Below are 27,185 nucleotides of genomic sequence, written 5' to 3' on the forward strand. Positions count from 1 at the left end.
GGGCATGAAACCAAAGCATGCCAAGCAGTCTCCTTCCCCCTCTCACTCCAGGCCCTCAGATGCTAGGGAAAGGGAAGTCAAGGAAAAGCATGTGCAAAAGCAAGGGGAAAGTAAGGGGTTTTCTCTATGGTCTGCTCTCTGTGAAAGGGGTGGGGGTGAGAGTGGAATCGTTATATTTTCTTCCTCTTCCTATAACTCTATTCTCTGTGCAACAGCAATTGCTTTTTTCTTTATATAAAACTAGAGGCCCAGTGCATGAATTGGTGCACGAGTGGGATCCAGCCAGCCACCCTGATGGAGGTAGGGGGCTGATTGGGGGCAGCCTGGCTGGGGGGAGAGGCCGAGGGAGGTTGGCCAGCCCCGCCCCATGGGGGTGATGAACTCCTTTAGCTTTTTCTTGTCTGTGAAGCTCTTTATCTGGCCTTCAATTCTAAATGAGCTTTGCTGGGTAGAGAAGGGTGTGGCAAGAAATATTCAAAGTGATGAAGAGCAAGGACCTACAGCCAGGGTGACCTTCCTTTTGAAAAGATGGGGCTGCTCCAGGGGCCAAGGGTTTGGCCTCCGTGAAACCTGGGTCAGTCTTTGCATCGGGCGAGTGGAAACTCTGAGGCCTATTTGAGAGTCGCCAAGGGTAGAAGCATGAACAGTTAAAAACACGTTTGCGAAGGGATGTTGTGGGTTCTCTCTCATCGAAAAGCCCACGCGTGTCTGTGCTACACCAACAGGGTTGTTTTAGCACTGAAGTCTCTGTCCGCGAGCATACCGCCTCACCCGCCTCCAGGAGCTGGCGGGCGGGAAGTAGATGAGGCTGGTGCCAAGCGACCTGGCAGGTGTCAGTGGCTCCGCCATCTGAGCCCCGGGCGCGGGGAGACGGGCTCTGACAGCACCACCATGGAGGATTTGACATTTAATCTAGGACATTATACTGCATTTAAAAAAATACATATTCCTTATTTTTAAAGCTTACTCATTTATTTGTTTGTTTGTTTACTTTTAATACTCATCTGAGGATCTGCTTATTGATTTTAGAGAGAAAGAAAGGAAGAGAGAGAGAGAGAGTAAAAGAGAGAGAGAGAGAGAGAGAGAGAGAGAGAGAGAGAGAGAGAGATCAATCGGTTGCCCCCTGTATGGGCCCCTAACTGTGGATCGAACCCGCAACCTAATATATGCCCTGACCAAGAATCAAACCTGCAACTTTTCAGTGTAGGAGACGACACTCCAGTCAGGGCTAGAACTATCTTCCTTTTACATTCTATTGGTCACCTCAGTCATTTTTCCAGGGACAGAGAATGAGTGGGAGAGCTGTTGTCTTCATTACTGAGCTAGAGAAACTGAGGTTTGAAAATGACTAAGATCCCTTAGCAGGGCAGGGAATGCAAGGCCAGCCTCACTCTGCACCGTTCCTTCCCAGGACTCTTGGTTTTCAGAGGCCCCTTTGGAATGTTCCACCCGGCCTACCTCATCCCACCAGTGCAGGCAGCGAGAGACTCCGCTCTCAGGTGGGCCCACCACTGCCCCATCACCTCCTCCTCGAGATTTGAGGGCCAGGACAATGGTTTAGTGGCTTCAGCCTGGGCAGAAGGAGGAAGGGAGAGAGAGAGAGAAAGAGAGAAAGAAAAAGAGAGAATGAGAGAGAGGAAGAGAGAGAAACAGAGTGAGAGGTGAGAGGGAAATACTGTTATTTGCCTATGCAAATCATCTGTGATAAATAAAAAATGGCACAAATTATTTTCAGATTCTCTAAGAGAAATAGGCTGTTCCCTTGAATCTGGGCCAGCTTTATGATTTGCTTGACCAAAAGAACTTAGTAGAATTGATGTTGTACCAATTCTGGGTTTAGAACTTAAGAAACTTTGCAGCTTCTACTTTCATTTTCTTGGAATTCTGAGGCCATCATGTGATTAAGGCCGCGTGGACAAGAACCAAGTCACCCAGCCAACAGCCTGCCAATAGCCAGACCATCATAGGCCATCCAGCCTCATCTGAGGGACAGTTAGTTGATTGTAGTCCCAGGACTGACTCTAAGGGACATCAGCAGCACTGTTCAGATGAGCCCAGTCCAAACTGCCCACCCACAGCAGTGCGAGCAAATAAATGACTTTTTAGCTGTTAAGTTTTGGGATGTTTGTTATTCCCCATTTCTCTCTTGGTGATGATATTCCAGTTTTATTTCAGGAGGCAGTACGCCAATCCCAGGAGATAAAGTATGATTGGTTCACTCATTTGTGACAGTTCTGTTCCCTGCTATCTTAGTTTTCATTGTAGCTAGGGGTGGTAATAGTAGCTGGTTTGGGTCAAGGAGACCTTAGTGGGAATATGCAGGGGAGGGAGTAGGAAACAGGTCTCTGAAAACTTTAGGATAGAAGTTGACAGGTAGAGTGGCTTGGCCCTTATTTCTCCCCGACTCCTTTCTTCCTTGAACATAGCCATGATTCCTGGGGGTACTGCAGCCGTCTTATGACCATGAAGTAACAAGCAATGAAGGAAAGTCTGAAGGTTCACAGAGAAGTGCATGCTACTTCGTTGAGTTGTTAAACCCAAACCACTAGTCGCCTGTCTCCAGGATTGATGCTATGTGGAAAAACTAACTTCTCTTTGTTCAAGCCACTGTAACCTAGGTTCTGTTTACCCACAGCTAACTGTATTCTACATAATAGGATATACAAACATACACACAAATGCATAAGGATCCTGTCCTTGGGGCTCTGGAGCCAGTAGCATGTGGCTCTCCAAACCTGTGTCCTATTTCACTTTCCCCTCTCAATAACCCCTTGAGAGCAAAGACATGACCCATTTTCACAGCAGTGGGACTTGGGTCTCCCACACTGTTCAGCAGTGAGTCCAAGGTGTAGTTAGCAAAGGGGGTGCTTAGTGTTACACTCTCCTTGCAAGTGCCAAGGGAATGCACCCCCAGCTACACCTCTGCATGGTTCAGCCCACTGGTGGTCAGGTATGTCTTCTGGACTCTTGGGAGTGGTGACAGGTACCAAGGAGACGGCTAGTGTAAGTCCTGCATGACGCACCCAGGTATACACCATTAGGTTCGAGAGGGTGGACTGGACCATCTTGGCAGAGATGGTCTCTCACCTGGGTACGGCTCCTGGGAGGTCGCACAGCGGTGGGAGCCCCAAAGGAGCAGAAGAAGTCCCACCCATGGGCCCCTTTGGTCCACAGGACATTGATGTGGGCACACTGTCTGGGCCCGTCTGGATCATGTCCTTGAGGCTCTGAACCTTGGCTGGGTGCACCACAGACGGCAGTGGTGCGATGATTATGCTCAGTGGCACACGGGGCACCGTGGTGATGCAGCCCGAGTGGATGCTGCCTCCCTGAAGGCTGCTGTTCATTCTGCCCAGGTCCCCCGGGTGCTCCCCATCCGCCACCAGTCTGACCCAGTGCTCCCACGCACAGCCCTGTTGTGCTGCTGCACACATATCTACTAGTTTTAACAGCAATATCTTAGACACGTAAATTGAATCCAGTTAATAATGGTTGAAGATATTTTTTTCAGGCATATTTCATAAATCTTACCCAGTTTATATAGTGGGAAGATGGGAGCGTTGGAGTCAGAGAGATATGCATTGAACTCATGGCTTCTTCAGCTGAATGGCCTTGGCAAGTTACTTACCTTCCTAAGCCTCATCCCTTCATCTCAGAAATGGAGAGAATCATACCTATATTTCAGGGGCTTGATGAGGACAGCAGATAATACACATAAAAAAAGCATAACAAAATTTGGTGAAATACTCAACCAGGAGTAAAAGGAGTGAACAACATCAACATGTCAACATGGATGGATGATCAAAATCAAAAGCTAGAGGGAAACCAGTGAGTGGCAGAATGAGATGGATTGCACAGAAACATTTACGTAAATACACTCATGGGCACTCACACAGAACAATGCCATCATTGCTCATGAAAGGTGGATTGAAACACACACTGGATACTGTGTGAAAGAGTCAGCACCGCTGGGCTGGTGAAAACTGGGACTCTAGATGGGAAAGAGACTAGAATAAACTGAAGGGCTGGAATGGATCCGTCCTGATGCTTGCTGTTATTGTGTGCACCTGAGGTTCAAGAGGAAAGCAAAACAATGTTTAGCACAAAGCCTGCTATTTAGCAGGAGCTCAATATGGGAGTCTATTTTTGTTACTAGAGTGAAGTCCTACTCAACAGGGCTTTATTTGCACCAATCTGACTAGTATTATTGAGCTTACCAACATTTACAAAGATAAGAATTGAGTTAATGGAGTCAAAAGACCAGACAGAAACTATTAAAAGTAGAGAACATAAAGAATATCTTTTCATGATAGAGAATAATCGATACATAATCATATTATTTCATGAGAGAATAAAATTGAATACTCATGTTATTTATTGAGCGCTTACCGTGTGCTAGGCATTAATGAATTCAGCCAACATATATTTAATTGAGTGCTCATAATGAGTGAGACACTGTTATAAACACTGAAAATACAGAAGGAAAACAACTATAGTGGCAACAACAAACTGCCTGTTATTAAGCTTATATCCTAGTGAGGGGAGAGGGGCAGTAATAAGTAAAATATAAGTATGTCTAATGGTGGTAAGTCCTATGGAGGAAACAAAACAGGGAAGGAAGCTATGGAGTGGGGGTCAGGGAAGGCTCCTCTAAATGGCAAGGTTCCAAACCCATTTCATGTATTATCTCTTTTATTCTTCTCAGCGCCCTATTGAAGAAGTTACCTATGTAAACCACGATTGCTGTCTTCAGATGAGTAGAGTGGGGCCAGAGTCTTGCGGTGCCTTTTCTAAGGTCTAATGGCTGACCAAGCACTAGAGATGGGATTAGGGTTTGGGCCACCTAGCTTTGGAGCTTCCCCCTAGGTATCACCTCTCATATAGGGAGCTGGAAGGGGCTCTGGGGATCCGCCAGAAATGTGGTTTGATAAAGCATTGCACATCCTATATAATAAAACTCTAATATGCAAATAGACCGAATGACAGAATGACCAGCAGAATGACCAGCAGAACAACCGGTCGCTATGACGTGCACTGATCACCAGGGGGCAGGCGCTCAATGCAGGAGCATCTGGCCCCCCCCTCCCCCCAGAGGGAGGCAGTGGCGATGGGGGGCGGGGCCAGCCAGTGGGTGGTGCCAGGCCACCAGCTAAGATGGGTGCCAGCTGGGGCTCTCTGATCGACCGCCTGCCTGTCACCCCACAGATGGCCCTGATTGCTGGTCAGGCCTAGAGACCCTACCATATATATTGGGAACAGTCTCTTAGATGTAAAAATTAAAACCTGGCAAGGCTACTCTAACACTGAAAAAACAGGATGATGCAGTGATGACATGCATGTCCTCTGGCTTGCACATTTTGTGGTCAGCCCTGATTTTGACACTTATAACTGTGTGACAAAGCCAATGACTTAACTTCTCTCTGCTTCAGTTTTTCCACCCATAAGATAGGGAAAATGCTAATACTGCTTCAGAAGGATCAAGTTATGCACTACTTTTTATAATCAGGACAAAAAAAATGTAGCTGCCCATACAACAGCAAGATGCCTTTCACCTGTTTGAAAAGTATGGTCACTGGTGCATGCAGCGTCCCAGATTGTGAGAGGGATGTCCGACTGCCGGTTTAGGCCCGACATCCCCTGAGGAGTCCCAGATTGCGAGAGGACACAGGCCAGGCTGAGGGACATCCCCTCCCCCCTGTCCCCCCCCCCGGTCCCCGTGCAAAATCTTTTGGGTTGGTGGGTGGATCCAGAGGTTACAAAGGATATGTCAAATATTTTTCATTAAGAAGTCCTGATTTAGTCCAAACCTCTTAATTTATTGCTATAGGACCAGAAATCTCGACATTGTAAATGACTTTTCTAACTTCCTATGGCTTGTTTGTTACAGAATTAGGATGGAAAACTGAGCGTGAAAGACTAACCAGCCACCACAGTTGGGCTGGGCTGCCCACGCCTCTGTGCTTTACTCTGCATGAGTGGCCCCAGCCAACCTCTCTTGGCTTTTCGGTTTCACCTTTAAACGGCAGAGAGGCTGGGATAAGTGAGAGTGAGTTACTGAGTCAGGGACACCCATTTGCAGAAGAGAAGGAGGGAATATAATTAGAGGAAGAGAAGTGAGAGGAGGCGCAGATGAGGAAAATGAAGGTAGAAATCAGCTATGAATAGGCAAAGTGAACTGCAGGAGGACTGGTTCCACCCCAGGAAGGAGGAGGGAAGGGTAGAAGATGGTGCAGGGACAAAAAAAAAAAAAGGTTTCTGTATCTAGTAAGCCTAATTATGGCCCTAAAAGACAGGTATGAATAGTGTTGCTCTATATATGGGAAAACTGAAGTTTATAAAAGCTACTTCACTTATTCAAGGAAACATAGCTGGCAAGATAGTCTGTGTGTGTGTGTGTGTGTGTGTGTGTTTCTTCCTTTGGATCTTTTCCTGCACTTATTTGTTTCCATTGTTTCTTCCCTCCAACCTCCTTTTATTTATACAAGGTGAAGTGCTGAGGTATTTACCTTTCAAAAATAGTTACCAAGTATACAGTGATAGAGTATATGGTTACCATGACAACAGCCATTATTGAGGACTGACCTCCCCTTTTTGCCTCCAGAATATTATTTCGCAACACAGGCCCCCCTCCTTTTGGAACTTGTAATAGCCGCAATTTTACATGTTGTTTGGGTGACCATTTACTGAAGGCTTGCCCTCCGCTAGACTGTAAGCTTCGCAGTGGCAGGGACCAGCCTACTTTTGCCGGAAGGGTGCCCCTAGCGTTTCACACAATGCCTAGCACTCAGGCGCTCGGCAAATACTTGCTGAGCGAAGGTTCTTGCAATTGCTCTCCGCTCTCTTCTGAAAGTTGCCTGGACAGTAAGCCTTAGCTCATAATTACGTTACTAGATACTGTATGACGAGTCTGGCCGGTATTGACAGTAGAACACAGGTAAATGAGTGGACACACACACACACACACACACACACGCAAGCACAAACAGCCGCGGGCAGGTGCACTCAGAGGAATCGCTCACGCTCGGAGCGAGCAGAGCCAGCGTGGGTAAACGCCGCTGCGTGGGCTCCGCCAGCCTCCGCACCGTGGGAGGGCACCCGGTGACCGCACCGCTGGAGTCCCGTCCCGGGAGACGCGTGGGCAAGTCCCGGCACCCGAGGCGGCAGCGCCGTGGGCGGTGAGCTGCGCCGTGATTGGCCCGCGTCTGCCCGGATGGGCGGGGCTGCGGCGGGAGGCGGGCGCTCGGAGCCAAGGGGGTGTGCGCGGCAGCGGGCCGTAGTTTCAGTATAAACAAGGAGCCCGGCTGGTTGTGCGGGATTTTTCTCCACTTCCCGCGCGCTTCTGCTCCCCGGCCTTTGATAGTGTTTGTGGGCGCGCGGCCAACAGCCGGGAAGGCGAGGACTGGGGTCCACTGCAGGTAGGTGTTCCCTGGCCAGGCCATTCTTCTGGGAGGACGGAGCGGGGCCGCGGGAGCTGGATGGGCTGCGCTGCGCTCCTCCAGGCGACCCGGGAGCTGCGCGCCGAGCCGGCCGGCGCTCACCCTGCGCCCGGAGCTGCCTGGTGCGCCTTGGGTGCTGAGAAAGCCGGGGGCAAGCGAGCTCTCACCGGCGCAACGTGCCCCGCCAAAGCCAAGGGCCGGGAGTCCCTCGGTCCCGCCGCCGAGGACGCCCGGGGCTGCCCCGGGAGCGGACCCAGTGCCAACAGGTGCGGGGCCCAGCCCACTGGGCCCCGGGCGGGGAGGGGCCTGGGTTTTGCCTTGCTTCTCTCACCCTGATCCCGGAGCCAGGCTTTCTGTTGCGAAATCTTGGCACAGTTTTTGAGGATTTGTGCGAGTTCTAGTCGCGTTCATCCTTTCTTCATCCCCTCTTTCGGTGCACAGCTAAGCTGCTCCCTTATACTTATTGGCTAGTTTCGGGGGGGGGGGGGCGGGTGTTTGTGTGGTGGAGGGTAGAGGGGAAGTTGCTTATTTTTAATGCCGGAGCCGATAATCTAGGGGGTCCGATTTAGGAAGGGACAAGGGAACAGTCAAGTCATATGCTCGCCGCCAATAAGATGGTAATCCTTTATCCCACTCCCGTTTAAGTTGCGAACTTGGGGACACCTTGCCTGAGCTCAGGTGAGTCGCCGCGGGTGACCTGGCCGGACAGTAATAACCTGAACTGCGGGGTACCTGGGAGCCTTGAGGGCCGCTAGCCTGAGGGAGGCTCCTCTTTCTGGGGCAACGGCGGGGACCACTTCAGTGCTGTCTGTGCAAGAGGAAGGAGCAAAGCGGGGAGGGGGGAGGGCTGTGTGTGTGCCCCTCTGTGTGGCTTCTCACCTTACCCCAACCCAGTTGGCGCAGTTCAGGCAAAAGCAATGTGTGGAGGGTGGCACAAGTGTGGTAAATAGCAGGAGGAGATCTCTAGGGAGCGACTTTCTCTGGTGAATGTAGATATTTATGTCTGTCATCGCCTATTAACTTGGTGGCTATAGTGTGTATAGATACATTGAAATTTGCGTAGGTGTTTTGGGGCTGAACACATCTCCAAGGAATCTTTCCTAAGCAGCACCATGTGACCACGGGGAGGAACTGCTGGTGTGCGTAGATCTATATTTAGTCCTGGATGATCTCTCATGACCCAGGGAAGGTCTCTGAACTGGGTACATAAAAAAAAGGGGAAGAGTCCTGGGAGCAGGTTTTCTGCATTCTTGAATAATGTCTGGTACAGTCAGACTCAGATGGGGTGAATAATTATTCTTTCCTCTGAAAACAGTAGCTAGGGCTTGTCATGTGGTATCAGTGTCTCAATTTAAAACATAGTGGGACCCTAGTGATAAGCCTAAGCTAAGAAACAGGGAGGTTAGAATTAACCAGACAGTGTATATGGATCTTGACAGCTCAGGTGAGGGTTGGAGCAAATGTAGAATTGATGTCCAAAAAGAAATAACAAAAATGAAAATTCTTGCCCATTGAGATTTTCAGAGAAAATAAAGGGACAGCTTGTTAGACCTTGTCAATTAATGGCTCTTCATTTGGGGGGGAGACAGTGGTAGAGCCGATGAGGGCCCAGGGCACTGGTGATGGACATCAGGGTTCACAAGCAGTGCTGTGTTATGCCTTTCAAGCAGATTGGCTGGCAAAGATGAGAAGATCAGCTACTGACTGGCAACTTTCTTGTTGGCATTCTTCCATTACGCGTCTGTCAGTCCTTTGTTTTCCTAGAGGTGGCAACATTTCTGGCTACTAAGCATACTGGCCCTGGACCTTCTGGTTATCTAATGGAGTGTTAAATTCTTAGAACTTATTTCTCCCGTGTGTATTTTCAATCTTGCTTGGTTTTATGTGCTCCATTAGACAGTGAATCTGCTACTACCACACCTGATACCTGGGGATCATACTATCTTTTGGAATAGAAAATCGTCAGAAACCATTTACATTTATTGTATCCCTCCCCACCAGGTTAGTATCTAATTTAACTTTATTTTTATGGGTATATATTTCAAAATATTCCATAATAAGACATTTCTTATATTATTGCTAACATTACTTTCTTATACTCTAAAATTAACTACTGGCTAATAAACTACAATAAGGCCAAAAAAATCAATTGAATAACACCTATCTAGGAAAAAGAGAAATGGTCAGAAAACTGGGGGAGAGAAGCTGTGTGACTGTCTATGCTGGGCAAGGTGCCTATATGGCACAGAAGTGATGGGATCAACTGTATCCATCTCCCCAGGGACCGTGGAGGAATTGGACTTTGGATGAGCATATAGATGGCCCCAAAGAGAGTATCTCCTTGGAGAGGAGGTGGGGAAAGGAGGGTAGTTTTCCTGATGAGAGAAGAATCTGGAATCTCTGAAGCAGGGATTGAGAATCTTGAGTCTGATGTCCACAAATACCAATGGGAAGACCATCAGAGCATTTTGTGAGCCTGAGGACACAAGCTGTGCTGTCGTGGTTGAATTCAGGAGTTGCCTCCCCATCCTCTTCGTTTTTCAAGAACCACAGTTGTCCTTTCTTGGTCCTGCAGTGAAATCTACATAAACTGTATCCCTGCAACCCTCCCGTATCCTGAAATGACAGCTGCTGTAGCCCAGTGCTGTGGACAGGTTTCAGAATAGAGAGAGGCTAAGGTTCTGGCAGACCTGGTGCCCTAACAAGTCACTTACTTTCTCCCTGTACCTGCAGTATTTGTAAAATTAGACAGGATGTTGAACTCGATGCTTTTCGGGTCTCTTTCAGCTCTGTGATAACTGCATTTGCACCCTGTATTAGCGGGGGAAGAAGGAGGGTTGAAGTGATCTGCAGGCAGATGTTCACCTACTTTCTGGGTGCATGGAAGCGAGGAGAGGAGAATGACGTTTCTTTCTCTTTTTAAAATATTTTTTTTTTATTTCAGTGAGGAAGGGAGAGGGAGAGATAGAAACATCAATGATGAGAGAGAATTATTGATCAGCTGCCTCCTGCATGCCCTCTATTGGGGATTGAGCCTGAAACCTGGGCATATGCTCTGACCCAGAATCTAACCGTGATCTCCTGGTTCACAGGTTGATGCTCAACCACTGAGCCACACCAGCCGGGCTGAAGTTTATTTTTATTGATGAAAACTATGTAGAGAGTTAATATTTTCTTAAAATGCTTTTGTTTTTTTCCCTTGTTAGTATATTTAAAAATACGAATTATCAAGAGGTTGAGTCAGGATATTTTTTTGAATTAAGCCAGTCACTTTTTTTCTTAGGTTTACATGTTTACTATTTTACTCCAAGGTATGTCCACATCTGGGAAATCATTCAACTGATAGAAATGTTATTAGGAAACCCTGGTATGAAAAATTTTAGTGGAACACAGAGAAAATACAAATAAGCCTCGTATGAAAGAAAGACACTGTAGACTACCAGTATCTTTCTATTTATCTAAAAGAATGGAGGGGGAGACATTAGGGTAGTTTTTCAAGAACTTGCAGACAAAAAATAAAATCATCTTAGTAATCATGTTTTATAGTGCAATGCAAATAGAAAATTCTGCTTGTTTACTAAATGCCCTTTTAAGTATCAGGCCATTTAACTGCTGAGATGAATTGGGTTGAGAAAAATATATCCTTTTGGTAAAGGATTCTCCCCAAATCATATTCTGTAATTTGACTTGGGATGCATTATGTATAAATGATGATTCAGCTACTTTCTTTGGCATTCAGTATGACAGGAAACAGCCACATGGGGGTATTTCAATTAAGTTTAAATAAAATAAAATAAAGAGTTTAGTTTCTCAGTTGTGCTCGCCACATCTGAAGTGCTCAGTGGGCACATGTGGCTAACAGCACAGTATGGGGCAGTGCTGGTGAGGAACATTTCCAGTATCCCAGAAAGTTCTTTTTGGCAGCACTTAGTTAGCTAGTGAATGATTTTGATTATCCAGAAGATCACTTTTATTCCTCTGGGAAAACAAAATAATTAAATCTTGTCACAGACAGGCACCTAAGACATAGGAAATAAGACAAACTGGCTTTATCAGTATATATTTTCCGCTGTACAGAATGAACAATGCCACTTTCCTAAGAGCAATGATATACCAAGATTACACACACTTATTTATCAAAATTTCTTCCCCAAACTGTAGTTGTCCTTTTTACTTTTCTGATCCAGCACCAGCTGTTATTGCTGGAAAGCGCCAACTCTTTCAAAGACAAGGGACGTGGAGCCATCTGCTGTTCATTTCAGGAACTGCAGGAAAGTTGTAGATTAAACCAATGCGTAATGTCAACATGTTCTGTGATCGGTTCCCACACTGCAAAGATTTATCTCATAGAGAAGTTTTAAATGATTATCCAAGCCCATTTAGAGTTTCCATGTACTGAAGTATCATTTTGTGTTTTAATGAACTACTAGCAAGATATCCTTAAGACAAAAGATGACAAGTTTTAGCTTTGTTTATCTTCCAGGGAAACCAGATAATAGTTATCTGAGTCAGAATCCTCTCCTTCCATCAATTAGAAATTAGTAGATACTTTTTTTTTAAAAGTAACATCTAGGAGAAATCAATAAAAATACAAAATACTTTCTGTATAGAAGCCTATATAAAAATAAGAAAATAATACCAAAATTTCATTATTATGGAGAAAAATTGGACCTTCTTTCCTCAAAAATACTGATTTTTCTCCCTTGACTTTGAAATCTTCTCAGCATTTGGGGCTCCTTTCCAAAGAATGTACTCGTCTGGAAATTACTTTTTGTTCAGATGCCAGAGAAGTGAGTTGATATGAGTTGTTGGTTTTGTATGTTTGTACTCTACATAATACCTCTTTTTTTCAAGGAAGTGAATAGAGGTGTAGGATATCTACAGTTCTCAGGGCTGTTGCTAGAGAGCTCTGCTTTTAGATTTTCCTGGCTGAGGAAAGACTTGAGAAGATAATCTTTTAGACATTTTCAAGCTCATATAAGCCATATTTTAGGGAGTGTCAAAAACTTCACTTTGACTTTCACTCTGGTCCAAATCTGTAGTTAGATATACTCTGGAGTAAAGCTGAAATCTATGAAGTCTTTCTCGTTCAGATCTCTGGAGCCTCAAATGTAAATAGGAAGAAGATATATCTCACCCAAGTGCAAAGTTCCTTTAGGATCTAGATGGATTATTGGGGAACTAGTAATTCCAGGATATTAAATTAAGCCACTCCTCACTAAACAAACATGCTATCAGAGTTCAGCTGTGATAGGCAGGCCTTCCTCCACCTCAGTGGGTTTTTTTTTTTTTAAATTGGAACATATGCTCAGCATTTGAACAGAAGCTAAAAGATAGTGATCAATATAAAGGCATTGGATTTATTAAGTCTTTGGGGGGGGGGGGAAGTAACACTTTTTCTTTGACTCCTGCCTTTTCTATCTCATTCACTTGAGGGTAAAGGGAATGCTGACTCGACCTTTTGGGAGAGATTTACAATGCAACTATAGCAGATGTTGAAGGATAGCTTTTGATTTAGTCCCCACACCCATCTTTTCCTAGAGCTCTTTTCCAATCCAAATTGTCACCTGAAACCACCTTATCCTGGTGCACCTGCCTCATCATAAATAACGTTGTGCAAAAGCAGCCGCTAATTCAAACACAGTCTGCTGTTGAGAAAAAGGCAGCTTTTCATCTGGCGCTTTAGTCGGATTGAAACCATTAGGCAAGCCTTTCAAATCCATTCATCCCGTAAATCACCCGGAGCTGGCTTCCTTGCTGCTGGATCAATGTCAGGCGGAACTTTTTCAGGGTCCTTGGCAGAACATGATATATCTTTGTGACCGAATTAGCTGCCCCTGTAAGATACCTGGTCTGTCAACCAACTCTCCAGCTTACCAAATTGATTTTTAAAAAGAACATTCATCTTGTCTACCTGGATTGGATGTATCTTTTACTTCCCTCAGGGAAGTCTTCTGGCAGGACCTGTAATCCGTATGCTAATTTTGGTGTTGCTAAACTTTCTTCTAGCCTGATTCCTTGTTTAAGAAACCAAAATTTGTTTTCCATTGTCTCATTATGTCCTCTCTATCCCAAAGGGCTGCTCCAGTATAGGAGGGGGAAAGTCTATTTAAATATCTCTACCCAAACCAAAAGCAATGTCTCTTTTTTTTAATACTCTCCAACTCCACGTGATTGATACTGCCTAAAAATACAGCATTCCTTCATTTTGAAGGAGGAGTCTGGAATGTGGTAGACCAAGGTTCCCTGCAGAGCCACCACGTTCTCCTCATTTGAGCCAGAGTAGATAAATAACTAGATTCTGTACATGTGCCCACACACGTGCGTCCCAACCTGGGGTCTGAGCTCCCTGAAAGTATATGCATTTCTTATGGGGAGAGATGTATGATTTCTCCCAGAAAAGTTAAGAGCCACTGACCAGATAGACTATATTCTGAGTTTCCAAGAGCTGGTTTGCAAATGAAATTTAGTAAGGTGAGCATTACTTAGGAGATTAACCTGCCCTCTGCCTTATCTTATTGGCAGCAATTTGAATAAAGCCAATAGCTTAACTTGTTTAAGTGTCAATCATAAATCTCTCCTTTTTTTTTCCCCAAAGGAATTAACTGCTTCGAAGTTTGACTTAACAGTTAAATTAATGCCAGTTTTTAACTTTATGCTGTCACACAGTCTAATTTTAGGAAGGAGTCTATTTTTCCTAAACAAGAATTTTGGTTAGCAGGTCCCCATGGGTAGGTACATTGGGTTGGACAAAATATGTGCTACAGAAGAATGGCTGACCATGGAGAAGTTGATTTTGAGGTTATGTTGGAAAGGGTGCAGAGGAGTATATTGAGAGCTCACAGGACCCCAGGAAATATCAACTGTGAGAGCTGTAAAGAAGTTCGCTGCAGATAAGAAGTCAGAACTACAGTGACACTGGAAAAAAGAAAGGGGCGCTATGAGATAGGAGCCTTACACTTAGCCCTTCTTCCACTAGGAAACCATTAGCAAATTAGTCCTAGAGTTGATAATAGTACCCCGGGATAAACAGTTCTCTGGATCCTTAATGTCCAGTACTTGGGTTTTATATTTGTCTTCTCAAACAAGAATGAAGCCAGTATTTAATCTTCTGAATCTTTTCACTTTCAGAAGCGAAGCAGGTAGAACTCAAAGTCCTGGATGTGAAATCCGAGTAATACTGAACAACAGTAGTTCTTGATGTGGGCGACACTTGGGGAGAAAAAAAAGTATAGTATGTTTACTTCTTAGGTTTTTAAAAATACACTTCACAAACAGCACCTTCTGTACCATTCCGCTGACCTTCCTCCTTGTTTATCAAAGGCATCTATTACACTAGGCAACTGATCTTCCCAGGAAATGTCCAGGCAGGCCACTTGTTGGAGATTATCCAGAAGTGGGGGGTGAATACTCTGATGCATGATCTTTCTTTTGGTCATTTGTCTCATTAACATTTTTACTGGAAATCTAGAGAGTGCACACAAGCAAATATTTCTGTATTTCATTGACTCTAAGATGCCATCCATTGTAAGATGCTCTTTCATTTCACATATCACTAAAAAAAGACTTAAACATGTTTTCTTATCGTTTGACTATTTATGTCCAACCCAGTTTCAAAGACACTAAAATAAAAGAAATGCATATTAGGATCTCTGAAATCTTTATTTAGATGGGATTGTGTTTTGATTGCAAAGATCAGTAGCTTAAGCTCTTTTGTTGTTAGTATTGCTTTGTAAGAAGAGTGCTTAATGGCTGTAATACATCTTTGGAGCCAGGATTTATGTAGAACATGTAAAATATATAAATTTCTCTAATAGCCTACAATTTGGGGGATACTGACAGGCTTTTCTTTTCATGGTTAGACGTTAGAAGTTCAAAGAAGACCACTTGCAGTGAAACGATGTGGTGTAATAACTTTTGAACTTGACATCTGAAGACCTGGGTTTGAAGCCCTGCCCTTTCTGCCCCTTATCTGATGTATAACCCCAGGCTAGTTATTACAGGTTTTCTGAACCTTAGCTTCTCATGCAGTCAAAACAGTGGGGATGCCTGCCAGACAGGGTGGGTTGTAGAATCCAAAAAGGCATCTGTAGGTGGTAAACTTGACACAGATGGAGTGCTGTGGACATTCTCAAAGCCTTCCACACCATGCTTCTCAGGTGAGTGGCCTTGCGGGGGAATCAGAGAAGCAAAGAACAGTGGGACTGGAGACCTTTTCCTACACACAGGATCCCATAGTAGAGGAATGCACAGCTGAGGAAGTGGGGAGGCCTAAGGAGTTGTAAGATGCTGTCTTGAATACCTGGCGAGGTAGAAAATATGACCGCTGTGCATAAAGAAGGGGCTGGAGTCTCTTGGAATGGCTTGAATCTCAGCAGTTGCTCTGTGCAAGTTCAACAATCAAGGTGGCTCATGGGAGAATCAGGTCAGCTGATTCGGGACAGAACTTTGGGCTAATTGCAGAGAAGCACCTGTGACATACTCTCTTCTTCAAATTGATTTTTAAGTATAATAAGCTACAACCCCAATGAACTTACCCCAACCTCCATTTGGTTTCCATTGCTATTTGTAGTATTTTTGTTAGGCACCTGGTTGGAGGGGGTTTTCTAAGTGTTGAGATTTTGTACCTCTTCAGACACGTTCTGTGTGCGACACATTGCCAAGGGACACTAAAATAGCCTTTTGCCATTGCTCTGCTAAGGCTTTACGAAGAACTCTTGCTATGAGGAGAATTGGTAGTTTTGTTAGAATTCCAGAAGGGGTAAATGAAATTGGAAGTAATTTTCCAGATGAAGGACCTCCTGGGGTGGGGGTTGCAGGGCAAATGACCTTCCAAAGTGTTCATGGCTGTTCAGCACCAGATGAGGACTTCACTAAATCTGAGTCCTTGTCTAGGTCGCAGGCTTTATCTGCTTAATAGGAGCACATAACTAACATGTGCAAGGACTTGGTGGCTTTTGGTGCCGAGTGACACCTGACTGTTTTATGGGTTAATTCTTAATGTTAACAAACCGAAGGCAGCTGGGTGCAAGATTTTTTGGATGCTACTTTCCCTAAATGCTGTTTTCACCTGCCAGGTCGGCTGTATCGTGGATGTGTGTGTGTGTTTTTTCCAACACTGCACCCTTGGCCGCCTCCTGCCAGGCACCTGCACACATTGTGAGGCTGTGGCCCATTCTCTGGCATTGGAACAGATGCCCTAGTAGTGAGGGATGTGCTTTCTGAGGCAGGGCTCCACACTCCTGCCCCATCTGGGTGCAGATAACTTTCAGCATCTTGAAAAGAAGGACTACCCAGGTTGTATCCTCCTGCAGCCTCTACACACCCTGTCCCTGTCGGCCCAAGGCTGGGGTTTGGCTTCCGCTCATTGTGTGGTTTCTGACACCCTCCGTCTGGGCAGCTCCTGAATGCCTCCGTTGTCAGATGCGCTCCCAGAACAGGGGTCTGTTCTCAGGGCCGGGAGCTCTGCCCTTAGGAACCCAAGTCATAACCTACTAACCTCTGGCCTCTGCTGAGCACCTGTGACAAGGCTCTGTGAGCTGCGCACTCACCGGCGGAGAGGCCTGGCGCCGTGCTCCTGTTCTCCACACCAGGGGCCTTCCCAGCCTGTGTGCTTACTGAGAACTCTGGCTCCCTAGAGCTCCTCACCCCCACAGGAATTTAACACAAAGGGCTGAAAACCAACAGCATCCCCATCTCCCAAGGAAAGCTCAGGAGTCAGCATTCAATCTCTTAACACACACTCACATCCGTGGGCACACACACCGTGTGCTCTACTGTGCACTTCCACTCTAGGCCGGCCTCTTCGACGGTTTCACTTTGTCAACTTTTGCTTCAGTTGTCTCCGAATCTACGCCCATTGCTAATCTGATATTTCTTAAGTGTGGGGTCCTACTTCCTGATGAACTTTGAAGGCTTACACATTTCCTCCTCAGAATACTTGCCCCACAGCGCTAAAGCAGTGACCAAATGGGAAGGATGATATCTAAGTATAGCAGCCAGAGACTCGAATTTAAGTCTATAAATCCTGTGAGCTGAGCATTTTATGGTATTTGATTGAATGAGATTGGTACTCAAAAGTATGGTAACTCAAAGAGCAGTTTGCTTCTTGACGCATTCTGATATTGTGTCAGAACCTAACCTGTTTTTTTAAAACTGCCTGTTCTTGCCTTACCGTTAAAGCTTCTTAAAACTTACTTTTCTTTTGGATTGTATATTACTGACACTGTGCTTTCTCCTTTTTTGTTTACTTTAGGAAAGCATGCCTCAGACGCCTCCCTTTTCAGCCATGTTTGACAGCAGTGGTTATAACCGAAACCTCTATCAGTCTGCAGAGGACAGCTGCGGGGGGCTGTATTACCATGACAACAACCTCCTCTCCGGATCTCTGGAAGCACTCATCCAGCATTTGGTACCTAACGTGGATTACTATCCGGATGTAGGTATCCGTGTTCCTCTGAACACATCCTTGGTTTCTAGTTCAGCAGAAAGTATGACACAATAGTCGGGACCCTAGATTCTACAAAATTATATCTGGGATGTTAAAGGTTTACCTAATAAGAAATTGCATATGATTATTAACTGCTTTGAGATCAAAGTGTGCCTGGCTAAGATCCCAATTTTGGTTGTCTGCATACCAGTTTCTTTCCAGGGTTGGTACCACATTGTAGATAGTCAGATACCATCTAAAGGAAGTATCTGCAGGTTTGATTCAGGCATGTGCCTTGGTCCTTAAATAGATATGCTGGAGAATATTGGATGCTCTCAGAATATCGAATGCCTTTGTGTTTCCAAGAGCATCACTATGCTGGGAAAAGTAAAGTCAGAGAAATTTCATAGCAAAGAGAACAAGTGTTATATTCAAGATGCAATTCTTTGTAATTGGACATCAGATGACATGATAGCTTATGTTTTGCTTTGATAAGTGGACATTTCTGTAGATCATACTTTCTAATCTAGGCAATTCATTTACATTTGCTCAATCTTTACATCAATCCCAAAAGCTAGAGAAGAGAAAACAAATTTAAAATTTGCACACAGCCTCACTCCTGGTATTAGCAATCAAACATGGCTTTTCTAGTTATGGGGCAAGTGATATTCCCCCCTTTCTTGGTGCTACAACTGCCCCTGACAACCAGCAGCTGGTTGTTGATAATAATTTCATGAAAATATGTAGACACTAGATTCATATGTTTTTATAGCTAGAGGCCTGGTGCACAAAATTTGTGCACTGCGTGTGGAGGGGTCCCTCAGACCGGCCTGCGCCCTTGCCCTCTCACAGTCTGGGAGCCCTGCCATCAATTGCCTCCACAGAGGGAGGCCCTGCCCACACTCCTCAGTGCTGCCAACCAGGTAGCCTGGGCCTCTCCCCAGCCAGGGCTCTGCTATCGATTGCTCCCCAGAGGGAAGCCCTGCCCATCCCCACAGCGCCACCAGCTGGGTAGCCTGGGCCTCCCTCTTTGGGGTGATTGATTGTAGAGCCCCTCATCAATCACCTCACCAGCCAGTGGCCTAGGCCTCTCTCTGCGGGGTGATCATGGGGCGATGGTGGGGCCCCCTGACTAATTGCATTGCACCCGCCTTGGCTGGCCTGGTGCCAGTGCATGTCACAGCATGGTCATCCAGACGGCCGTTCTGCTGTTCGACCTTTTGGCCTATTTGCATATTACGCTTTTATTATTATAGGTAATGACCTTGGTGTGCAAAGGGTAGAGTGTGCTTGCCTCTGTAATTCAACATAACGTTTCTTACTGAGTTATCTCTCTATGTGTGATTTGCAACATAGCATTTTTAAATATGTTGCCAAACAGGGAAAACTTGTAATCAGAAGTAAAAGGAGTCCCTTGTTCAGCACTATAAGTGTTTATGAGCTATTAGAGGCGCCCAAGGTTGGGGAAAAAATCCCATGGGATTTTTTTTTTTTAATTGGGAGTCTGAAACTATTATAACAAATAAGCACTACTTCATTACTGGCTTCTTGGGAGATAATGTGGTTAAATAAAAGAATATAGTGTGATATTGTATTTTATCAAATTGCTTAGCCTTTGAGCAAGTAAATAGATGACTTGAAGGCTTGCCTTTAGCTCTAACAGAGTGCACAAACACTGCAGTGTGTTATCCTGGGCACCCTGGAGAATTCCTGAGCTGATGTGATTGGCTGTTCTTTTGGTTTCCATTGAGTTACCCTAATATTTGAACACAGAACATGGTTCTGTGTCGGTAGTATATTTTAGTTAGATTTATCTCTCTGGGCTGAATTTCATTCTTTTTTTACTAGAGTGAGTTATATGCCCTGGTGTCCTGGCTCCCAGAGGATAGATGTGAAGATGAGCTGTGGATAATTTCAGTGGCTAAACTTGTCTTGTGCTTCTATTATTTTTAGTATGGTTTAAAGGAAAAAATACATGAAAAGATAAAGGAGACATTCATCTTGTGGTATTTTACTACTAGTAAGCATCACCTTTGAAACTGCAGCATTTAACTTTGATTGAGAGAATGTAATGAAAAAAGATGTGTAATATAGAGGAAAATATTAGTTTCAGGAGAAATGTAACCATGTGATTTTTTTTTCTCTTACCACAGAGAACATACATATTTACCTTTCTACTCAGTTCTCGGTTATTCATGCATCCGTATGAGCTAATGGCCAAAGTTTGCCACTTATGTGTTGAGCACCAGAGACTAAATGACCCAAACAGTGATAAGGTAATTATATGTTCGAACTTTACGATTTTTTTCTATTAAGTTTGGTAACTCTGTGGCTTAGATTTTGTGAAATTGGTTTCCTAGGCTGAGGTACATAAGTGGTATTGTTGCCATGCACAGGGGATTGGGAATGGCATAATGAGACATTACACATCGCATGGCATGGAACATTCCGGATCCTGCCTTAGGTTGGTGGCACTTTGGATTGGCTGGGGGAAGGAGGAACTAGAGCTTCTTCAATCCCAAAGACTTTGCACTAGAAGTCTATTAGGGACACTGCTTGTAATTATTTATTTGATGTGGTCCATGGTGATAGACATCACTGAATTAGATTTTGCTTTTTCTCTCTAGAACCAGATAAGAAAAATTGCACCCAAAATCCTTCAACTTCTGACAGAATGGACAGAAACTTTTCCTTATGATTTTCGGGATGAAAGAATGATGAGAAACTTAAAAGACCTGGCTCACCGAATAGCCAGTGGCGAGGAGGTGGGTAACCTGATTGTAGCATGACTGCTTGCATCTCTGGGCACAGCCTTGGTGAGGAACGATGCTGAACGAGGTATCAGGATCTCCACGGCTTCCTGTTTTTTTTGTTTGTTTTTTATCTTTGAGCAAGTTCTCTTCATAGCACATTGGTCTCTTTGGGGTGTTAAGTGGGGATGATTATACAATCCCACTTCCAAGGGTATAATCTAGAGCTCTATGTGATTAATTTTGGGGTATGTTCATGTCAATTCATGCACAGGATTCCTGTTGCAAGCATGGGTGTTTTTTGTGTCTTATTTTTTTTTTAAAATTCAATTTATAGGGATAACATAAGTTTCAGGGGTACAACTTTGTAATACATCATCTGTATATTTCATACTCACCACCAAACTCTAAGTCTCCTTCCGTCACCTTATATTTGACCCCCTTTATCCTCTTCATCCTCCCCCTCCCCTTGCAGATGTTTTTAATTTGACTGTACACATACTCTTCTTCCTCCAAAAGGGTTTGACATATTAAGATAGATACTAGCTATCATATTGGTAGATATAAACACTAATAGATAGAAAATAACATATTAATATAATAACAGATAGAAGTAGTATATTAATAAATTATAAATAGAAATAGAGATTGTACCATGGAAATGAGAAAACAAATAGGCTAATGTTGAGACCAGTCCAACAGGACAGGTTGCTGTGATTTGAGTGTAAGCTCCAGATAAAAGGGAAAAATACAGTTGGTTATGTAATTTTCACTGTCAGAAAAGAGAAAGCATCCTAATTTTTCAGGGCATTGAGTTAAATGCTATTTTAAAAAACGTTTATATGAGAGACTTTGTACAGGGGCAATAGAATGAGGTCAGGGAAACCACTCTGTATAGTGTTTATAACAAACACTCCTTGATAAAAATGGAGACCATAAGATTAATGTGTAAATTAGCAAAGGTGATTCTTTGTGAGAGGAGAAGAGAAGGATCCAGGACGTCAGGAAGTTGATTCAAGGCTAGCACCTACAATAGGTGGAGATGGAAAGTAAGCCTCTTAGAAAATCTTTCATAAATATCGCTTCCCTCAGGTGAGCCTTTGATAAGCGCTAACTAGCTGCGACAAATTCAAGGTTATCCTCTTTGAAGCAGGCCTGGAGGGTTGGTATTCTGTGTTGAGGCTTGTTGGGCAAAGATGTCTTTGTAGTTGCTCTGTTGCTGGTGAGCTCCTAGGAGCAAGTTACTTAGGCACAGATACAACATTTTCACATAGAAAGAGACAGATGAAGCTCTTGGCTGCTGTAGTGATGTCTTGTTTCTTTCATCTTACAGTGCATCTCCCATTTACATAACCTTCCTTGAGAAGTCAGTCTTTCACTGGCATGCTGTTAAGATCATGTAACGAGACACTGTATCTATTCTATTTCTCGTGAACACGTTCTAATACCATTTCCCCTGACTTATAAAAAAATCAGAATAAAATTTTATAAGATTAGCACTTGAAAAATTTGCACTTGCTTTCCCACATTATGTTCTCCTGAAAACAGAATTAACCCTTCTACTGTTTCCTTGTGACATACTGACTCGTGCTGAAGACAGCGCTGTTTCCATAAGGCTGAATGAGGGGTTTCCTGAGTCATTTTGCAAGTTACGTCTGTTATAATCATTTTGCCAGTTTGTGTGACAGGTTCGAGCGAGGTATGAATTGGTAAGTCCCTCACTCACAAAGGCACACATTGAGCATCACAGTTCACTTTTGTAGTGAATGTTTTACTAGAGGCTTGGCTGTTGGGTTGCTTGGTAGGGTCGGTGCAGGCTCAGTGACTTGACTATGACAAGCTGCTCGGAAGGTTAGTGACTTCTCAGGAACTTTTTCTTGTATGAAGGCTGAGCCCCGAGTCCGTCGGTGCTTCCTCCCAGTTACGTGGTGTTTTGAGTTCTTGATATGGCAGTATCTTGAAAAGGCTGAAATGGTGACTTGGTCCATTCCCAAAGGAACACCATTTTCTAGTCAACACTGATAAAAAGTTAGTGTTTTGAAAATGCCAAACGGATGGCTTTTTGTCCTTCTTGTCGTGGGAGAAAGGGAAGTGGTTTCTATGTGTGTTGGCCAGGTGGATCTTGTTTTAAACAAAATCAAGCCACTTAGGGGTTGGATGGAACTGTGCAAAGGGCAAACAGCCTTCTGACCTGGCTTCTTACCAGCATTTCTGTGTTAATAACAAATCCTTGATAAACCTTTAGATTTGCAGATGCTCTTGAGTGTGAAAAGAGATGAGAGCATAAGCTGAGTCTACAAAGAATTGATTAACCTTGGTGTTGAGCGGAGAGATGTCACCTGCCTTGGTCAGGTCGTGTTTATAGTGAGATTTGTTCCTTCTTTTGCTGTCCAGTATTCAGAATCGGGTCCACACTTGGCAGCTGTGTGTGCTTTGGCAAGTCCATAAATTTCTTGCTCCTTCTTCATTTCTATAAATCATAGAGATGACTGTCTGTTAATATCCCTTTCAGCTCTAAAATTTTGGGATGGATGCTCTTTCCTCAGTTCTTTGCTTGGCATGCCACTTACCTGTGATGTGGTTAGGTGTCCCCCCAACCACAACCACCCTCCCCCATTATTGGCTTTCACTGTTTTTTTCCAAGCAGAATGAATGAACAAATGAACGACTTGTTTCTTATTCAATTACTGGAATAGGAAAAAAATATTTCCCTCCACAGAAAAATTATTTCCCTCCACGGGAAGGAGCATGGGCTGGGGTTGGGACTTGTTGCTTCTTGCCTGGGACTTTACAGATTTTCTTGGCAGTCAGTGAATCCAGGTGTGCCCCATATATACTTTAGTCAGATTTTTTTTTTTTTAATCTGCTAGGACAGTTCCACATAATTTGGCTTAATATGTTTCCCCCTTGGGGGTTTGCCCAAAATAAAGTGGTTTATTAAGACTTGCCTGCAAGAAACATGAAACAAAACTAATGAATGAATTGTATGGCAAATGACTATCGTGGGTAGAATGCAGTTTTCTCTTACAGAGTTGGTCGTTATTCTGTCTTTATTTGCCAGGTAATTACTGTAACTGGCATTTGGAGTTATAAAAAAGAATAAATACATATTTAGCAATTCATGACTCAGTAAGGAAGCATGCTTAACAACACAAAGCTTGGTTTCTCAAGGAAGCAAATGGCAAAAAAAAGCTTTTAAAGAGGTTATGCACATATATATGTGCTTTCTGCCTCTCAATATCTCTCTCCTACTCACACATGAGCACACACACAGAAAGAGTCTAGTTCTTTGTTATTTAAATAGCTTTCTCTCTCGTATACTCTGTTGTATACATTTTCCCCTTATGCTTTGTTGTTTTTGCTCATTAGCTGAATCCTTGACTGTACATTCCACTACCTCTTCCCTAAGAAAGCATTTCCTAAAGTGTAGAATAAGAATCTTTCACCAGGTATGCTAGTGGAGCATTGGTTCTCACACTTTGCTGAATATCAGAATCACCTAGGGAGCATTTATTATGACATTTGAAACAGAAAACTGAAGAAATCATTTTAGGTTCATAAACTTTTATTGTAACTCGATTTTGAAAGAAGAGGGAAGGGAATAGGGAAGAGGGGTTTTATTTTTATTGAGGTATAATTGGCATACAACATCATATTAGGTTCAGGTGTACAACATAATGATTTAAGATTTGTCTGTATTGTGAAATGATGACCACCGGAAGTCTGTCCAATATTCAGAATTGTCACCATACATAGTTACAACATTTTTTTTTTCTTGTGATAACTTTCCAAGATTTACTCTCTTAGCAACTTTCAAATATGTGAAACAAGATTATTAATTATAGTCACCATGCTATACAGTATATCCCCAGGACTTATTTATTTTATAACTGGAAGTTGGTACCTTTTGACCCTCCTCTCATTTTGTGCTCCCTTCCTAACCCCACAGCCCCCAAACGCAAGATTTGAAATAGCCCTTAATTCAGCCTTGAACAGCTTTGAATTTCAAAGAAAGGCGTATTCTTTGTGTGACAAGCATGATAGATGATAGATAGATAGATAGATAGATAGATAGATAGATAGATAGGTGGCATCTTCAAAACTGATCATCTTAATGCTGTGGAGAAGATAGATTTTCAAAGGTTCAATTTTGTTAAACACTTAGGCATTTCATTAGTGATTTTAGGGTGGTCTTGAATGTTGAGAGAAAAGAGGGTCATCTAATGGACAGTTTAGAGAACTCAGTGGAATGTATACCAGATAAGTTGAGAAGAAGAAAAGAAAGAGAGGTCTGTGTAGGCCTTTTTGCCTTGACTATGTGAGAACTGGACATTTCCAATGTGGTTTTCCTTGGCTTCAGTATGCAACCATCTATTCATTTGAGTTTTTGTAATATGCTCTGGTAACCAGATTGCCTCTGTAAAATAATATGGTTCTTACACTTATAGGTAAGATGCCATTTAATTTTCAGATAACTAATCTCAAGAAATGATTTTGTGGCAAACTTTTAGAAAGGAGCTGATTAGGCAGTGGAATGTAAACAGGCCCTTCTATGTTCAGTTCCCTGGGACTCCCCTGTTGGAGCTGCCAACCTAAGGACCATGCTGGCATTGAACTGGCCAGAGTGCCATGCTTTGATATGGCCTCATAACTTCTCAAGAAGGACAGTTGTTTGGCAGTTTGGGGCTGGAAAAGGAAGATTGACATTTATTGATTCTACATGCATTGCTTTAAAAACCAGTTTCTCTTAAGTGTTGTGGCTGTAGCAAATGCAGTAGCGAACAGGTGGCAGATGGTAGTAGTATTATGGGGAGCATTGCCATGTGAAAGAGTTCGGTTGTGAACTTGAGCACTGACTCCTGAGTACAAAAGAAACGAACATGAGTCAAGTAGAGGTCAGGTAGATAAATGAATATCCACCTCTTCTTAGTGCCACCCACGTTATGTGTGGAAGCCAGGAAGGTGGTTGAGGGGTGAGTGGGAAGTCATGGTGTATTTCTGTCAGGTAGTGGTTCAAGCCCTTGACTAATGAGATTGGAAATGTTAGGCGTGGGGAAATCACAGAGGTGGCTCTAAATAAAAGGTGTTAGGGAAAGGATGCTCTGACTTGAGATCCAAGTATTTTAACACACCAAAACTCAACCAGTACATTCCTATGCAACCCAGAGAACACTTAGTTATACATGGTGCGTAGTACACTGGATTTCTTCTATAGGTAATCCCAAATGTCACTGTAGTGTTTTCTTGGTCCAATCTACTCTCAAGAGCAGCCCAATGAAAGAACTAAATCTTACAAGCCTGAAAAGATAGCTCTTGTGTATTTGTCTCTTTTAAACTGTTAGAGCTTGGCTGGATTCTCCCGTAACTGCTCTGGGCCAAAATGGTTCTCCACCATCAAATCATTTAAGTCTATAGTCTGTGAGGCTGCATAGCGGTGAAATAGACTTGCAGAGCGAGGATGTAACCAGTTGCTTCTTCCCTTGGCAGACATATAGGAAGAACGTCCAGCAGATGATCCAATGTCTAATCCGCAAGCTTGCTGCCCTCAGCCAGTATGAGGAAGTCCTGGCAAAAATCAGCTCCACCTCTACAGACCGGCTCACAGTTATCAGGACCAAGCCACAGTCCATACAAAGGGACATCATCACTGTCTGCAGTGACCCTTACACGTTGGCCCAGCAGCTGACTCACATAGAGCTGGTAAGGTTATTGTCATCCTGCTCTTTGTGGCCACACGCTTGCTTTGCTGTGGCAACCAGTGTGTGTGTCAGCAGCAATGTCACAGGAGAGGTTAGAACATTCCAAATGGAAACTAATATGTGAAATAGCTGGAATGGGTTTTGTTTAGACGTTTGAATATGAATGTTTCTGATATTCTGGGAATTCACTTTAAAGTAAATACTCAGTAAAGACTGAAAGAGCAGAGTTTATTGACCTTCCGCCTCTTGCCCCTCTAATTAATTTTCCCATAACTTGTTCAGCTTTTCACTATCTAGTGTAGCATTGACTCAAACAGAAAATTGCCTCTGCTTAGGGTTAAAGGCTCATTTTACAAGCTGCATAAAAAGTGGGGGTAGTGCCAAAAGTCAATAGACAGTTGAAAGTCCATTTCTCCTAATTTTTAAAAATCCTGTTGACCTGCTGGGTTTGTGTTCCAGGAAAGGCTCAATTACATCGGGCCAGAAGAATTTGTTCAGGCATTTGTGCAGAAGGATCCTTTGGACAATGACAAGGTAATCAGTCCACCCAGAGGTCAGCCCTGAAATCAGAAATGGAATCCCTTAGCCTGTGATAGTGGGTATAGGAGACAGAAATTGGAATTATTTGTTTTAGGTTTTAAAATCGAAAGTTTTATTTCATTAGCCTTGTCTGATTCTTTGCAGTTTTCTTGAGTCAGGTGTCCAAGTGCCATCACAGTATTCTTACCCTATCACCAACTTTGAGCCTCTTCTTGCTCCTTATTGGGAAATTTAATAAGCAAGTGGATGCAGGCATTAGTGGTGATGAAATGAGGAGATACAAGAGTAATGGTTTTAGCAGATGAAGTGAGAAAGAAAATACAAGAAAATA

The 27,185-nt window shown here is 43.7% G+C and overlaps 1 protein-coding gene across 3 annotated transcripts in view; it reads left to right on the plus strand.

The window, feature by feature from the left end:
• The first annotated feature begins 7,265 nt into the window (after positions 1–7,265).
• RASGEF1B (RasGEF domain family member 1B) overlaps positions 7,266–27,185 on the plus strand; it is a 36,671-nt gene continuing 16,751 nt past the window's right edge. For 2 of the 3 annotated variants that reach the window (XM_059667360.1, XM_059667367.1), the window contains exons 1-5: positions 17,692–17,874; positions 20,019–20,141; positions 20,493–20,630; positions 26,103–26,315; positions 26,774–26,848. In XM_059667360.1, coding sequence (XP_059523343.1) covers positions 17,698–17,874; positions 20,019–20,141; positions 20,493–20,630; positions 26,103–26,315; positions 26,774–26,848 — 726 coding nt within the window. In that variant the 5' untranslated portion in view covers positions 17,692–17,697. Of the gene's footprint in view, positions 7,422–17,691; positions 17,875–20,018; positions 20,142–20,492; positions 20,631–26,102; positions 26,316–26,773; positions 26,849–27,185 lie in introns of those variants that run through there. The other variant, XM_059667373.1, reaches the window with a different exon arrangement.

This window comes from Myotis daubentonii, chromosome 1 (genome assembly GCF_963259705.1).
Source record: "Myotis daubentonii chromosome 1, mMyoDau2.1, whole genome shotgun sequence".
Lineage (NCBI taxonomy): Eukaryota > Metazoa > Chordata > Mammalia > Chiroptera > Vespertilionidae > Myotis > Myotis daubentonii.